The 17,949-nt window shown below is 38.8% G+C and overlaps 1 protein-coding gene across 2 annotated transcripts in view; it reads left to right on the forward strand.

Moving 5' to 3' along the window:
• The window catches only part of DIAPH3 (diaphanous related formin 3), a 484,732-nt gene that overhangs the window by 272,004 nt on the left and 194,779 nt on the right, over nt 1-17,949 (forward strand). For both annotated transcript variants that reach the window (XM_078070282.1, XM_078070281.1), the window contains one exon: nt 3,511-3,640. In XM_078070282.1, the coding sequence (XP_077926408.1) occupies nt 3,511-3,640 (130 nt within the window). The remainder of the gene's footprint in view (nt 1-3,510; nt 3,641-17,949) is intronic.

Consider the following 17,949-nt stretch of genomic DNA (forward strand, 5'->3'; position numbering starts at 1 on the left):
AAGAAACAATATACAAATAAGAAATTCTCCTTAACAGCCATGATTACTCACCAGCAAGATACATCTCTTGGCAATAAAACAAAAGGGAGCCTGTCAAACAGTATCTGTTAAAATTTAAATAAAGCATATTTTTTAAACCTAAACAAATTTTTATTTTATTTTTTTTTCTTTTTATTTTTTTTAAAGATTATTTAGACAGAGAGAGACAGCAAGAGAGGGAACACAAGCAGGGGGAGTGGGAGAGGGAGAAGCAGACTTCCCACTGAACAGGGAGCCCAATGTGGGGCTCGATCCCAGGACCCTGGGATCATGACCTGAGCTGAAGGCAGACTCTTAATGACTGAGCCACCCAGGCGCCCCAAATCTAAACAAATTTTTAAAGCAAATATTTTAGCTTCATTTTCTTTCCAAAAGTTAGCGTTAAGAAGTGTGTTCAAGTGAACTGTTATTTCTCTTCAACAAAATTAGCACCATCCCCCAAGCTTTCTGTATTCTTCTAGCTCAGTTGCTGATTATATATGATATGAGTAATTAGTGGAAATAGAATGTGCCCTTTTTGTTCACATTTCTCAAAAAGTGGTAGAAAAAATTGAGCAAGTAGATAAAGACGTTGATAAATATTTTGTTGTGCATTCATGCTTTTAGAAGGTGACCTTTTTTTCATTCTTTCTTGTAAAGTGATTTGGGGGGAAGAAGGGAGGGAATAGAGTAATTGGGGCAGGAAGAATACCTTTGTGTACTTATTCCTGAGAATGTTAGGACTTGAATGAAGATTCTCCACCCTGGAATTTAAAGCCACATAGCAGTTTGTGAATGAGACACCTATGTTATCAACAATTGGTTGCTATCTTTGTTTCTTATCTGAACTACTTCTCATTTATTAGGTTTACTTTGAAACTTATTTATTTGGAAATTTGATTTTTCTTTTTGTCTTACAGCTGTTACATACAAATTCTGAAAGGATGGGAGAATTTTGCTTCCATTTACTATTCAGTAGATCTACTTTTTTTTTTTTTTTAAGGTTTTATTTATTTATCTGAGAGAGAGAATGGGAGACAGAGAGCATGAGAGGGGGAGGGTCAGAGGGAGAAGCAGACTCCCCGCCGAGCAGGGAGCCCGATGCGGGACTCGATCCCGGGACTCCAGGATCATGACCTGAGCCAAAGGCAGTCGCCTAACCAACTGAGCCACCCAGGCGCCCGATCTACTTTTTAATATTAGATTGTTGCCAATACTCTACTTGCTAACCAGGCAATGTTTTCAGTAATACAGCCAGCCCAACACCCTCCTCCTTGAATTACTGTCTAGCTTTGTGATGGTCTCTGAATAACTTGAATCTTTGTTTGACTTGTATACTTAACATGGACTAAACTGATAGATGCTATAAACTATATTATATTCCAGAATTCTAATTCTGAATTTTTGTTGCTCATGAATAAAGACCAAGATTGATCCAGTTGGTTGTTGTTAGATCATAGAGATTTCTTGATCTATTAATCCTAGCAGTTGCTGACTATTTAGTTGCATCATACATAGTCTGGAAAGCTCCTTCCAGGCTTTACAAATTCTAGAGGTCGATGGTGCTTGTGCTAATCAACATTCCATACAGGCTGCATATCTAGTTTCACAAGAAAGGAGCATGGTGTAGATGTAATTAGTGGCAGATGAGAGCCCACAGAGGGGATGCTATTCCCCAGGCAGTCATTGCTGTCACAGGGGTAGAGGGGATAGAAGAGTTCACTATTAGGGTGCTTTAAAAAATAAAAACAAAACCAAAAGACAGCTTTTATGCTACGTCTTGGTTATACAAGAGAAAATTATTACATTTATGAAAGTTTGCAACTTTTACTCTGGCCTTATCCTTTAAAGATGATAGTGTGAAGGAAATTATGGATCGAAAGGTAGCTTAATAAATCAGATGAACATTCTCAATATATGTGAAAACAGACTGAGAGATTCTAACTGCTTTTAGCATGCAAAAAATAACTTGTGAACTGGGATTACAACTAGGTCATATATTTGTATATAAAATATACATTCTATGTACTTGTTTGGGTTCGTTTGATCAACTGTTGAGCTTTGGGGGCTAAAGGCTCACAATCTGGTGGGCCTAGACCGTTATACTCCTCTGAGTTCTAGCCAGGTATGCTCAACAGTTTATCCACCCCCCAGGGGATAGAAAATTGGTTCTTGGGAAGCAAAAGTATCTTGCTGTTTTTATGTACAAAGCATAGATACACATACAGCACGTGAACAGATATACAGGATACCTATGATTTTAAAATTTCATGGGTGCACATGATTAGGAAAAAAAAATACCTAAAAATGCTCTTTGGCCAGCAATAATGAAAGAAAAAGATCGAGAAACATTTTTCTACACCTGTATCAATCTACATCCTTTGTGGGCATTTTTACTTGGATGTTACTTAAAAGCTTCAAACTCATTCAAAAGTGAAACCAGTCTCTTTGCGCTCCGCACCCCACCCAAATCTGTTTCTCTGTCTTTCCGTTTACTTCAATTAATGGTACCACCTGGGTCTCCATGGCCCCTCTGTCAGGCCCTTGTCTTTCCCTGCCTGGATTGTTGTTTCAGGTTTTTAAGTTCTTTCGCTGCTTGCTTTTTGTCCTTTATCCACACAGTGCTAGAGGGAGCTTTCTAAACTGTCAGTCTCATCATCTTTACCCAGTTTAAAAACTCCCAATTCTGAGGGATCCATGGCATACCTTTCCTCCTGTTTTCTGGTCTTTTCCTGTCTTCCCAGCTTTATATCTGTCTACTCTCTCTATTGTCCTCCTCAACACACACTTCTTTTTCTGAGTCACTCAGACTCCTCAAATGTTGTTTTCTTCCTCAAGTGTGGCCTTTTTCAAATATTGCTCCATCTGCTCATGGTATGGCACTTTTGAATATTCTTCCCTTCCCTAATCCATACAACTTCCTGTCTACCAGTGTTCCAGATGTCCTGTGCTCTGAGGCTTACTTTATTATTTTTATTCTACTGTTTGTCACACCATGGTAAATGTACGTGTGTGTGTGTGTGTGTGTGTATTTTCCCCCCACTAAACAGCTTCTTGAGGAACAACTCTGTGTCTTATTTATTATTGCATCTCTGACTCCTACATCACCTAGTAGGCATTCCATAAATATGTGCCAAATTAAAAAAAAAATTTAAAAAAGGAACAGATGCCTGGGATTGTTTTAAGTACTATTATTATATAGACTTTCAGGTTATTCTCTTCTCCTAAGTGTTTATCATGTATTTTTTCCCATAAAGTGTTGCATAATAGATTGGATTAAGCTTATACTTTTCAACAAATGTTAATGACTTCAAACACCAATACTTAAAGAGTAGCTTTTCAAGTACTTAAACGTTTGCAATTCAAAAATAGAATTAACTAATTTTACAATTCATTTACTTCTTACCTACAAAATACAGTATTAACATTAGGTAAGTAGGCAGATTACCAAAATATTTTTTACTGTTTTTTTCTCCCTCTCATCCTATCTAGCTAAAGGACACAAAATCAGCAGATCAGAAAACAACACTACTTCATTTTCTGGTGGAAGTATGTGAAGAGAAGTACCCTGATATCCTGAATTTTGTGGATGATTTGGAACATTTAGACAAAGCCAGTAAAGGTTTGTGCTTTTATAGAAAACATTTCACTGCTCTGAGTCTTCATTTAGTACGTCAAGACAGAAAATGCCTTTTATTTGAACAAACTTGCTACTTTGCCACAGTGTTTTAAATATATTTATAAAAATATAAAAAATATGTAGTTGTGTAGTTAAGCCTTATGAATACCTGCCCAGCCCGACCCTCTGCTGCTTAGCTGCCTCCGCTGTAGCCATGGTAACCCTCACTTGAGTCAGTGTCCTTCACTTGGGGACAATCATTGTGTCTGGGCCAAGCCCCAGTAATCAGTGTCCCCAGTTGGCCTAAGTTCTAAATCTGTCTCCACCCACACTGAAGGTAGAGACTGCATTCTTTGTCTTAGTAGAGGCCAAACTGCCAGAAATTCCCTTCAGTCCTTTCTAATGCCTGATGTCTCACCTACTTCTGTCCCCACTGGGTTTAGATCAGGTTGCAAAGGGTCAGGATAGGATAGGGCCTGTTATTAATAGTTGGTTATAATATGATTTAAATGCAGATTTTGACCACTTGAAGAATCCAGTTTTTATTTATATAACCTATTCTATGAAAAAATTTTACTTGCTCCAACCACCAATTTATGAATACACATTTCTATGAATATATGCATACATACTTCTTGGAAGACAACTCATTTGAAATGGTGAGATACCTGTATTGTCATTGTGTTGAAAACTGGTCATTAGAAATGTCAGACTATTTTTGTGTTGTTTGTTGTTTATTGTCTTCCTAAAATTGGAATTTGTCAACTTAAGAATAACTCCAACCCCCTTCATTTTAGTGAATATTCCTTCTTAAAAAAAAGTCACCTTTGTCATTTTCTACTCCCTTTGTTTCTTCTGTAAAACTTCTTGTAACACTATCTGCAGAGTGGTAATGTGATTGGATGAGATGTTCTTTGACAGTTTTTCCTGAGATGTATGTTTCTTCGAAGTACATATCTCATACAGCCTGTTGAGGTGGTGGGGGGTGGAGGAGAGTTAGAAATAATTAGTCTGGATTTTTAAGACCAAAAATAAGCTTTTTACTTTACTTCTTGCTCCTGCATGCTAATGTTGTAATGATGTTGGAATTACTTACTTTGTCCTTGTGCTACCTAAGAATGTCCTTGGTATAAGAAGATAATGACCATATGTGTATAGGTCTGCAGATAGCATGAATGTGTTTCACTGGAAGCAGCCAACTAAATATTTGAAACAAAAAAGCCATCATCGAGATATATATATATAGATAGATAGATAGATATAAATATAAATATAAATATAGATAGATATATAGGTAGATATACATGGGTATAGATGGATATAGATATTTTTATATAGTGTAGGTGATTGTTGAGCATAATTTCTTCGTGTGATTATATTACCCTATTAATAATGAACGAGATTTTAGCGGAATGGATGTAATAGTTTTGGATGAAGTAAGTCTATGTTTGCTTTGGAAAATTTCAGTGCTTTTATATTATATATCATCATTTAAAAGTTTCCATATTTGAAGTCTCCTCAGTGAGCTATCACATGAATTAAAAAGCACCTTTGTTTTTGAGACATAACAAAATCCTGGCCATTAAGTCCTCGTGGATCAGCAGGGGGATCTTTCATTGCAACTAATGAGCTTACCCGTATGACAATTTTCAAAAATCTACTTCATTAGGGCTGCTGCTTTTCCAAGAGATAGTGGCTTACAGCTTTTCTGTTGTATTTCAGTGAAAATATTTTGGGTCATTATTGTATTTCTATATACCATTGCAATATTTCTTTCTTTCTTTTTTTTTTTTTTTTTTTTCCGGTCTTTGAAGGGTTGAATACATTGTTCTCTTGTCTACACAGTTAAAGTTAATGGACTCTAATCTGTGAAAGTTTTATTGATTATTTCACAATAACCAGCTTCATTATTAACTTGGAATGGTTTTTTATTAATGAGTAGAAAATATGACAAAACTGGGGGGGTTTGGGGAGTGTATTAAAGTAAAACCAAGGTAAGTTTATAATGTCACCTTGTTCAGCCCTGTCTCTTTTAGGGTTCTTAGATCTCTGCCATATATTTCTCTTCTTCCCTAGATAGTCTAAATTCTAGGAATGCCATGCAAGTCCAGTCTGTAACTCACTTCTTCATTTGATAAGCAGGTGTTGTGTGATTACTCAGTGTCAGAAACTGTGCCCTTGTCTTGCTGCTGGTCCAAGGTTTAGTTTCTGTGTCTTGGTGGCGACCCAGGTGACTGCACTGGCATCTGGCTCCTGTCCTAACTGGCTCCTCTTACACTCTCAGGATCCTTTACTTCCTCCTCTCCTTCGATGCAGCTTCGTTGCAGCCAGTGTTATTAGCCTAATACAGAGCCCTTCTTTTCCTTTCTTCCCATAACTCCTTAGGTGATCTCTTCAGTTTCCAAGGGCTTACATACCATCATTCCGTTAATGACTTACAAATTTGCACTCCAGTCTTCCCTTCTAAGCTCCACACTTGCGTATCCAACAGCGAACTTGCCATCTTCGGCCACACCACACGCATAGATCACAGTGTGCCATAAAATGTGGCTCTTAATTCCTACACCCGTAACCGCTCCTTCCCAAATTTTATTTACTTGAGAAAATCCTTCCTAACACCCTTTCTTTTGATTTTCCTCTTCTCATTCGCCTTGTCTCTTTACAGCCTTCAGCACGTCAACTGCGAGTTGTGTGGTAGATTCTAAGTTTAGTCTATGGGAATTGGCCTAGAATGTTGCCTCGTTCCCTCCTTCATAGAGCAACTTATAGTAAATGTCACCTTCCCTCTAGTGCTTTTTTCCTGGTTGTTCCAGGGAGTTTCAGTGTGCTCTACTCTTTCCTTAAGGATAAATTCATATGTTTTCCAGAAAATCTTTGACCACTATCTAAGAACTCAGAGTCTAGAGTAGAGACTATTCCTGGAACTGCTGGAGATGGAATTCACTTCTAGAGAATGGGCTGCCTTCAGGGTATTGTCAGAGTGCATTTAATGATTCCACATTTCTAATGTTCACTTTTTTCCATTTCCACATGTTTATTTTTTTAATTTTTTTAAATGTTTTAAAGATTTTATTTATTTGAGGGAGAGAGAGTGCACACACAAGAGAGAGTGAGAGAGAGAATAGGAGTAGGGGGAGAGGGAGAAGCGGACTCCCCGCTGAGCAGGGAGCCTGATGCGGGACTCGATCCAAAGACCTCGGGATCATGACCTGAGCCGAAGGCAGACGCTTAACCGAATGAGCCACCCAGGTGTCCCCATTTCCACATGTTCAGCTTTTGGGAGCATTTTCTTTGATATCTTACATTTGATATTTGTCCTCTCCATTTTATTGACATCTCTGCTTTTAAGACTGTTTGTTTGCTTTTAGCTAGTAACTCCTTGGTCTGACCCAGATATTTGTCTACTCAGATACATCTCCAATTCCAGTGCCTTGTGACTTTCCAACATTTTATGATAAATGGCTTACTAAATACCAAATGTTTATCTTTTATTCACCTACTGTGAGCACTTAGAACGCTTCATTTCCAGGTGGCTGCCACCTGGAAATGTATAGTGTTTGAAATTTCAAATTCATCTGCTCTAACAAGCAGAAAGCATTTTCAAAGGCTCCCATTAACCTTCTTATACTATACACTTCTAAAAATGCCAATTAAAATTTATTAGTTTGATGTATATATTTTGAATGTTCAGGATTAGTTATTAAATTCAATTGCATTTTAGACATTAAGTGTGTACTGTAGATACATAAAAATATTCATTGTGCAACAGACTTAACATAAATAACATTATGTTAGGGAGGTCATAGGTTGGGGCTTCACGATTTTGTGAGATAAATAATTCATCTGGTATTTCAAATCAACTGTAAGATATTAGAGTTTCATGAAAATACTCATTTGTGTACATTTCTGCCAATATAGTGAAATCATTTGAAAGAACACGGTGGGGGGGCATTTATAATAAAATAATTTAGAGACGACAACCATGTAGGGTATCGTTTTAATTGAATTGTCAATAAAGGGCACTGGTAGGAGCTGAATTCTGTCCCCCTGTGTCCAAGCCCTTCATATGTGGAAGCCTTAATCCTTAGTATCTCAAATTGTGATTGAATGTGGAGATAGGTGTTTAAAAAGGTAATTATGTAAAATGAGGCTCTTAGGGTAGGCCCTAATCCAGTGTGAATTGTCTCCTTATAAGAGGAGGATATTTGGACAGATAGACACCAGGGGTTTGCATGCACACAGACCAACGATGTGAGGACACAGCGAGAAGGCGGCCATCTGCAAGCCAAGGCCGTCTTCTTGCTTCAAAAGAAACTAAATCTACTGACACCTTGATCTTAGACTCCAGAACTGTGAGGAATGAAGTTTCTGTTGTTTAAGCCACCCAGCCCGTGGCATTTGTGATGCGGCCCTAGCACACTAATAGAATAACTTAAGGCACTTTTCTTGCTTACAGCTTTTCGGCTGTAGAATAGAGTAGCGTTTGCGGAATGATGTTTTACTTGATCAGATCACTTAAAGAAACAGTCATAGACCTGCTGTGTTAGGTGTTCACTAGTTAGCAATTTCGGGATATCAAAGGTTCTTGTACAAACCGTGAATTAGCACATGATTTTATGTAATTACAAGTATGTCTCAATTCCTTTTTTTTTTTTTTTAGAGTTTATTTATTTGACAGAGAGAGACACAGCGAGAGAGGGAACACAAGCAGGGGGAGTGGGAGAGGAGAAGCAGGCTTCCCGCGGAGCAGGGAGCCCAATATGGGGCTCGATCTCAGGACCCTGGGACCATGACCTGAGCCGAAGGCAGACGCTTAACGACCGAGCCACCCAGGCGCCCCTCAATTCCTTTTTTGAATAGACACGACATAAATGCTACATATAATAAGGAAATAATTGAGGCAATCTAAATAAATATATTCATGAATATTCACATTTAATTTCAGGGTTAGATCTATGGTATCTCCTATATTTTATTCTAGAATGCATTTGTTTACGCTGGTATATTAAGTTTTTGTTCTGTCTTTTACTCACTGCATCCCTCTCTATATTTCTTTGCCACCTACCTCTGTTTTGCTACTTTAATAGTTGTAATTTTATTATAAGCAAGTAGCCAATAAAGGCTAGTAACACTCTGAATTATCTGTTGGCTCTTTTCTGAGAGGGAGGTGTGGATGGATGGTTGTACTTCTTTTTGCATTATCCTGTAGAAATAGTGAAAACATTTGCTATCTCTTACCTGTGTGACATGATTCTGCAGCTAGATGGTAGAGTAACAAGTTATGTCTGGGAAGCTACTTTATGACTTCTGTGTAGTTAGGTCTCAGTGATCTAATTGGATAATCTGTACTGATCTAATAAGTATTCTTAAGAATTGTAGAATAATTTTAATGTCACTACCAGCCCAATATAATAAAAGATAAATTTATTTTTAAAATGTAATTCACGTATAGGTTTGCATATAGTATTAAAAGGGCAGTATTTGTAAAAATTTTCTGTTCAAGTGAACACTTTTAACATAAAAAGGTAGGATGAAATATAACTGGGTCATTCACAAGGTAATTACAAGATATATGAAAAATATATATAGTGTACTGTGAGCTCAGTGTGCTGGTAAGGGGCTACAAGGTGCAAGTTGTCTGATGAGTGGCATTTTATTTAAATTCTCCCAGTTAATTTCCAGGGATTATCTAGATAGAGTTGGCATCAAAAGTTTATATCGCAGACTTGCATGTAAGTTTGTATTGCGCTGTTGCTCTGTGCAAATATAAACTATTTTGAAAAGCAGCATAATGGAATGTAGAAAGACCATGGCCAAAGTCCCTGGAAGGATTGAGGATTCTATAGACTGATGTGGAAGAACACTAGGCATGGAGGAACTACACGTCCAGCTAAAGATTGCTTTTTGAGATACTGAGCTGAGAACATTTCCTGAATTGGCTGCTGCTGGGGCTGATAGATGATGATGAAGAAGAAAAACACATCAGGAAGACCTCTATATCTTTTTGGAGGTTAGCAGACTGAAAGTGGCATCAATACAGCATTAATCTTTTCAAGAAACTAACAGTTTACAGTGTTTGCAGATTTGGGGCCAGCTACACATTTGAAATAGCTACTGGAACAGTTCTCTCAGTGTCACCTATGAGCCGTAGCTCACATCAAGTCACAGGACATCAAGTCACAGGACAGGAGCAACAGTGACAAGCAAGGTCTCCGAGCTCTCCTGGATGGCTGGCCGCAAAGCAGTATTTACGGCTGCTCAGTGCTGCAACAAGAAGTGGGAAATTATAAACAAGGTGGATGAAAGGAAATTTCGGAATGAGAGCATTCTGAAGGATAGCTTACCGTAACAAATCTGTGCAGTCTGAGGACGCCTAGGCAGTGGATGGAAAGTGCTCCGTCACGGCAGTCTGCTGAATGTCACTGCTCACAAGGTCGCCATGTGGCCAGTTGGGTGCAGAGCCATGGGGTGGCTCCAGTGCCGCAGGTGAAACTGTCAGCTGCTGCCCAGAAACCAGGCTCTGGGCGGCTGGCAGAGTCCTGAAATAATAGTCGCAGGGGCTTCGCAGGGCTGCCGTACCGATGAGCACACGCTAGGCTCATTTAAACAGCAGAGGCATATGAATTTATGCTCGAATCATTCAGGAATACAGACGTCTGAAATCCAGGTGTTGGTAGGATGGGTTCCTTCTGAAGCCTGTCAGGGAGGAGCCATCCCGAGCCTCTCTCTTAGCTTCTGGTGGCTGCCAGCAACCCTTGGCGCTCTCTTCTCCTCCGTGTCTCTGGCTCTTGCCTCTCTTTGTAAAGACACGAGTCATTTGATTTAAGGCCACCCTAAATCCAGGGCGATTTCATCTCAAGATCCTCAACTGATTCCCTGTGCGAAGATCCTATTGCCAAATAAGCCACATGCTGAAGTGCTTTGTGGCCATGGATTTGGGGGGTGGGAGGGATACTATTCAACTCCCTGTACTCATCCTTGTCCTCACTCCCAGAACTGCATGGAAGTAGCACCATCCTCTCTGAGTGTCATGAAATGATGAAGCGCAGTTACACGGATAGACATGTATATGGACAGCAGTTAGCATTATGTTGTGAAATGTTTTGGTGTTTAAGGGTTATTGTTGATGAGCTTATGAAATACCCTTTTCTTTCATCATCAGGTGCAAATGCTAAAGCAATTAAAACAAATCCATCATATGCCTCTGAATGTAAGGAATTTTTATTAATAAGTAGTGACAATTACAATAACTCCAATAAATAATTTCAGTGGGCAAAATAAAAAAATGTGATCCCCATTTAGATTATGGAGACGTTGCATTATGGAGGAAGCTGTTGTTACAGTCACAGACTCTGAAGTTAGACAACTGGGGTTCAAACCCCAGCTCTGTCCATTGCTAGAGGTATATAACCTTGGATGAGTTCCTTAGCCACACTGGGACTCAGTGTTCTTACCTGTAAAATGGGAATAATAGTTGTACTTAATTCAGAGGTTTGTTGTGAAGTTATAGGTTAATACATGCAAATAGCTATAAAGATTGAATAGCACACCATAAGGGCTTTGTAAATATTCTCTATATTTTCTGTAATTTAGCTGTTGTTTTTCAGTGATTATTTTTTATTGACACACATCTGCCTATTCTATCATTAATGATGCAGATAAACATGAGTCTCTATGAATAATATGATTATGTAATTTTAACATGTATTCTCATTAGTTATTTGAACAGGTCCCAACTGTGTCTTGCCTGAAACTTATGCAAACTTTAGGATTTCATAGATCGATGTTGCTGAAAAATTTATTTACTTTTCTAAAAATTAAAGAATGATATACATATAGGAAATTGCACAATCTTAAATGCACAACACAATGCATTTTCACTGGTTGAGCATACTAGCATAGGGAAATGGAATTTGGAAAATGAGTTCTATTTTCCTTCCTCTGTTTCAGCCTGAGTCACTATTTTTATTTCCTGTTTTGAACTTTGATAAAAAGATTTCTTTTGAAAGAGGTCTTCTATTAAGCTGTGAAAAGTAGCTAGGGTCCAACCACTCTTCAACAACTTGGAGCTTATTTTTTTCTGGAAATGTTTGCATGTTATTTAAAAAACAAATTTACCAGCCCGGAATTATTAAGGAATTAGTTACTTGGAAATGTTTTCCATTTCCATATGAAAATATGAAATACGAATGAACACTTAAGATAAATGATACAAGTGATAGGAACGTCGAAAAAGATTTATTCGCCTGCATAGAAGAACCTAAAGAAAATATGTTCCGGATAATCTTCCCCCCTCCCCTCAGAAAAGGTCATCTTCAAGTATAGATTTAAAATTGATCAGCAGTGAGACTGCTGTCACTGTTAGGACAGTTTCTCAGCAGTTGTCTGTCAAACTGTGAATTTTAAGGAAAAAAGTACTAGTGCTCATTAATAGTTTTGGGTATGTTTTGACCCCATAAGGAAAGAAATCTTTCCAAAAACTTTATTGAATTCTCACTGTGTAGCAAACAAGGTGCTAGGCACTTGCATCAGTAAGGATCAGACCTGACTTTGACAGTGAAAAAATGAAACAGTGGCCTAAATTAGATGGACTCATTCATTATTTTACGAGCCATCTCACGAGTGCCTCCTTCTGTCCAGGCAAAATTTGGAATCCTGGATAGAGCCATGAGCATAAAAGAAAAGTATCTGCTCTCTTGAAGTTCACGTTTTATGGAACATCTGCCAAAGGAAGAAGTCCATGTACAGTATGTCAGATGGTTAGTTCTGGCATTCCGGGGCAGAGTTTTGTTTTGTTTTTCCCACAGTTAAGGTTGAGTGATCAGAGAAGGCCCCATAGAGAAGGTGGCCTTTGTGAAAAGATGTGAAGGAGGTGGGAGGAGGAGGCAAAGCAATTTGGGTGTCTGAGAGAAGCCCTTTAGGCAGAGAGCAGAGCCATGTAGAAGTCCCAAGATAGGCAAGTGAGACTGGAACAGAGGGAAGATATGAGAGGAGATGAGGTCAGAAAGGTCACAGATTCTATAGGACAGGATTCATCATTAGACAGATTTTGACTTTACTCTGAGATGGGGAGCCATTAGAAAGTTTTCAAGCCAGAAGACTGGCATCTGACTTGTATTTTCAAAGGATTGCTTTGGCTGCTGTCCTGGGGAAAAATCCAGAACAATGGCAGGAGCAGTGAAGCCACTCAGAGGCTGTAATAATCATCCAGAGAGGAAAGCATGTTGGCTGGGACGAGAAGGAGGTAGCAACAGCGGTGCGAAGTATTTCGATTTTGAAGGTAGAACCAACAGGACTTTATGAATGGGTGTGTTGGGTATGAGAGAGAGAGGAGTCACCACACCAATTGTTCACTGAGATGTAGAAGCAGGTTCAAGGAGGAAGATGAGTCCCAATTTGGAAATGTGAGTTTAAGAAGCCTATGAAATATTAAGGAAAGATGTTTAATAGGCAGTTGGCGTTTAGGGGAAGGATACAGGCTGGAGAAAAAATTTACAATTTTTCAGGTCTAGAGATACGCAGTCTAGGACATGCTAGGCTGCGTGGTCTCTCGTAGTCCTATGTGAAAGTTTGTCTTAAAATTTGCACAGCATCCAATCTATACTTCATATTTACCATAGGACACAGTAAAAGTGGTACCATCTCCCTCCCATACACAGGCACACAAAACCATTATCCTGAGGGAACGTTTTGAATACTGTGACAGACGTCTCTATGACGGACCTCTTTTGTGTCATATTTACCGTGTTCTTGAACATCTTATTTGCAAGAAGGAATTTTCAAATTCTTATAGGTAAACATGGTTTATGAAAGAGATTTGTTTGTACCACTACTACTGGTGTCTAAAAAGCTGACTGAACTTTAACATGCTCTTGATGGTTGTGGAGGACAAGGCTGCTTCTCTCTCCCGGAGCGGAGAGTGGGGGAGGAGGAGGGTTCAGCAGAACTGATGTGACGGAGCCCTTTCACTGGGCCGTTCAGCCTCACCTCTGCTTGCCTTCCACCTTACCTCCTTCCAGCTCCCAGAGCAGACATAGGCCATTCTCATGCAGCATGATGTTAAAAAAATAAAATAACCACAAAACTCTCATTGTACATAGTACAGTAAATTAGGGAATGCAAGTTAGGACAATTTATTATAACAGGTCCCATTAAGAATCAGAACAATGGGATGGAAGGAAAGCTGAGCAGAGGAAGGCCAGTGCTTGGTGAGGATAACTGGCCACTCGTTTCCCACTGCTTCTTTCGATTTACCTTTGTCTGGTGCATACCGAGCTGCGATTTATTTTGAGTTTGTGCTTTTCTGTCCTTTTGCTTCAGTTTTATACCTTTTCAAAATAATCATGGGTTTCATAATGCTATTCCAGAATTTAGATTTTGTTAGAGGCCTACTTAATGTGGAGGTTTTTAAAATGCTGCTGAGTTTTTGTCCATCTTGTCCATCCAATTTATTGTTTTTTTAACTCACATTTATAAAATATTCTTAGAATTTTATAAAATACCTTTATTTGCTTGGGAGCCTGAAATGCTCTAGCCTAGTTTGTTGCCCTCACAAAACGACTGTGTTTGTGAGCACAGGAAGGTTCATTTAGGTTGAATGTTTGAATTGTTTTTATGGTAATAAGTTGTGTAAGCCTTCTTTAAAGAAATCAATTTCCCTGGAATGTATCATGATAGGTAAGAATGAATGTGACACTTCTTAGGATGCTTGTTATAAAATAATAACCAGCATCTCCAGGAGATATTCATAGAGGATTGTTATTTAATTGTAAAAATTACTTAAATGTATGTAATTTCTACTCTCCTTTCTTGAAATCTTAGTAAATGGTGGAGGCCATCGCATTACAGAAAGCCTATATTCATGATTACTTTAAACTTAAATATTTATGGTTGTGACTTTTAACTTTTATACTTAATACCTCTAATGCATAATTATCATAATGACAAGGCACTTGAAGACAAATCTGTGTGTTGGATTTTAAGGTTTAAGATATTTACTCTATTAACCTCACGAGATTAAAGCTAAATCCAAAATCCATTCCTTCAGCAAATATTTGAGTGTCTGCAGTGTGTTATGTAACTGAAGATACAAAAATAAATACGGTATCTTCCCTCAAGGATTCGTAGTCATTTGGGAGAGGAAGGCACACACAAAGATAAAAGTAATGGAGTGTAGTAATTGCAAAGATAGAGATAATTACCTGGTATGATGGGTGGGGAGGACACCTCACTAGGGGGACTAGCTAGAGTTTTTGACTCTTGTTATTTTATGTATGAGTGGGAATGATCGAGGAACAGTGGACAAGGCAAATAGACATATTTTTTCCAGGGTCAGTACCTACAGAGTGGATGAAGAGGGGGCAGGGGAAGGGAAACTACAAGCAGGATGTTGCTCTGAGAGTAAAGCATAGCAGAACATGAAATAGTCAAGCCAGCTTGTGGGTGGAGCTCAGATGTTGTCATGAAAGCAGTTTACTGGCTAGCTTGAAGCCATCTTTAAATTGGTGTTTGTCTGGAAACTCCTAAGTGCAGTGTGGAGAAGGCACTGAAGAAAAAAAGGAGACTGGAGATCAGAGAAGAGATAAGGATCCCGATCACTTGAATGGTGCTCCCATGAGCAAGAAATTAAGAACTGTTTGCCAAATGAAATGCCAGTGATGTCATGTTTGGATCTGAGGGTTGCAGGAGAGGGAAGGGTAAAGACAAGCAGGTTTCTACCACAGGAAGCACAATTCCTGGTTCTGCCTGGGTGTGGAGATTGCAGATGGGCAGTGGCACACGTGATATTTGAGGTGACTGAGAGACATCCCATTTGAATGAATATTAACCAAGTAAAATGAAAAAGTGGAAATTGCCCTTAAAATAATCTAGTCAACTCTGTTTGATGATGGCTGTGTTTTGTTACTTCCAAATAATGGAAAGGAATACAAAAATAAGATTAATTTCTTAGTCAAGGACTGTGACAGTGTTGAAAGATAAAATTCATACACAGGTCACATACAGGGACACCAGTAAATTAACACTTCTTTGAGGATGTACAATTTAAAACTCTGCTGTAGTTGGGATTTCTAATACAAAAAAATATATATAATCACTGACCTCAAAGAACTTGACACAAACAGTGTGGTTAAAATTATATTTGAAGATGTTTAAAGGAATTATCTGTGGAAATAGAATTGCTGAAAAAGAAAGACACCAAAGAAATTCTTATATATTCTTTAGTTTTACCCATTGGATGGCCCAAGCATTATTAGCCTACAATTTGCTCACATCCTTCTTTCTCTCTTCCAAGTGTGCTGTGGTCTTTAGTTAAAAACCAGTGAAAGTTGGTCACTTACACTTAAATGTACAAATAATGTAACCAGAGACTGCTGATGAAGCATAAATAATGGCTTAGTGGGGTTTCCATCTGTACAGTAGCTTCAAGAAGCATTTTTAGAGACCACTTGCTTGCTTTTTATCACATCAATGTTAAATGTTTGAATATGCCCCAAACAGTCCTAATATTTTGTTCTTGAAATTAGCAACTTTTCTTTTTAGACTGACTTCTACAACACTGTTCCTGGCCTGATGATGATGATGATGCTTTTTACTTTTTCTTTGAGTCCGCTATTACTTCTTTCAGCCTTTAAGCTCTTCATTTCTTATAGAGAGCTAAGAATAACAGTGCATCGTGCACTGTCTTTAAAAAAATTCCTTCTCCTATGTTACAGCATTTGATCTTTTATGAAATGCCTAAGAGGTAAAAATAAGAGGTAGGATTCTTCCCATTTCACTGATGTGGAAATTAAGCCAGTGAGAAATTGCTTCAAATCACAATGTTAGTAGAATATAGTTTCTGACCCACTGGGTAACAAGGAATTGGAAAAGGCTCACAGGATCACTTCATACAGGCTTCTTTCTTAAGCCTTTCTCTCATCGCCCTGGGAAGTGCTCATCACTCACGGGGATGGCTCTGTGTTCAGTGATGAGCAGCTGGCTCTTCTGAGGGCGGCCCAGGTTGTTAAACCCTTCTGAGCAACACAACTCATGAATCAAAAATTTATTTATTTATTTATTTTTACACCTCCTCACAGGTACTGGAGTTCTGCCTTCTCTCCAGACATGTACTTCTGTATATCCATGTGGTATATTAGAAATATGTATTTGGTCATTTTCCAGTTTCCTGGTATAGAGCTCCTAAAACCTCTAGAATTTCTTAAGTGATAAAAGTGTGTTTTGTATGCTAATGCGATGACTCAGGCAGGTGGGGGTGGGGGGAGGAGGAACCTAGATAGCTCCCAGATGGGAGTCTGGTCACCAGAGGCAACAAGCATGTGATTAGAGGGTTAGAATTATCAGCCTACCCTCTGACCTCCAGGGAGAGGGGAAAGGGGCTGGAGATAGAGTTGAGTCACCAATGACGGCTGATTTGATGTCATGCCTGTGTCATGAAGCTTCAGGAAGAACTCTGAAACAATGAGGCTGAGGAGGCTGGGGTATATTCATAGAAGCCACGGGAACTCTTTACCATCTCCCCACCCCCGTTCTTTGTTGTATGCATAGCTTCCCTTTGGCTGTTCCTGAATTGCATCCTTTATAATAAAACTGTAATAGCAGGTATAGTGCTTTCCTGAGTTCTGGAAAACATTAAATGGTGGAAAATAAGTGGGGGGAGGGGCATGGAAACCCCTGACTCTGTAACCAGTTAGTCAGAAGTGTGAGTTATGGGTGGTCCCTGGGTCTTGTGATTGTCTTCTGAAGTGAGTCTCGTGGGGCTGGGGCCTTAAACTCCATGGGCTCTGCATTAACTCCAGGTACTTAGTGTCAGAATTGAAGTGGAAGACTACCCAATTGGTGTCCGTGAATCGGAGAATTGATAGGTATCGGAACGTTGTATTAGGTGTCAGAAAAAAAAAAATCCAACTGTGTTCCTTCCCAGTGTTTGCCTTGTGCTTTTTGTTACATTGGAGTCCCTTAAACTTTTATTTGTCCTTTCTGTAGGTATTTCCCAAATATGATGTGTATGTATAATAAATTGGATTAGTGGACTAACAGTATTTTAAGCATGTGGTTTTGTTCCACAGTGTATTAACACAGGAAGTTTCATTTAAAAAATAAGGTAGCATGTCTGTCTGTCATCCAGCCATCCGTCCAGAATGCTTACATCTAGTCCCCTGAGTCTGGCCATATGTGGATTACTTACAATTGGACAAGGCAAGATTATACAAAAAGACAGTCATTGTGTGAAAGCCACATCTATGTACTTAAACACTGTTATAGATAGGTAGCAGTTGTAAAAATAAAATCTACTCTGTAGAGCAAAACAGTTA

The sequence above is a fragment of the Halichoerus grypus genome, chromosome 4 (assembly GCF_964656455.1).
Source record: "Halichoerus grypus chromosome 4, mHalGry1.hap1.1, whole genome shotgun sequence".
Lineage (NCBI taxonomy): Eukaryota > Metazoa > Chordata > Mammalia > Carnivora > Phocidae > Halichoerus > Halichoerus grypus.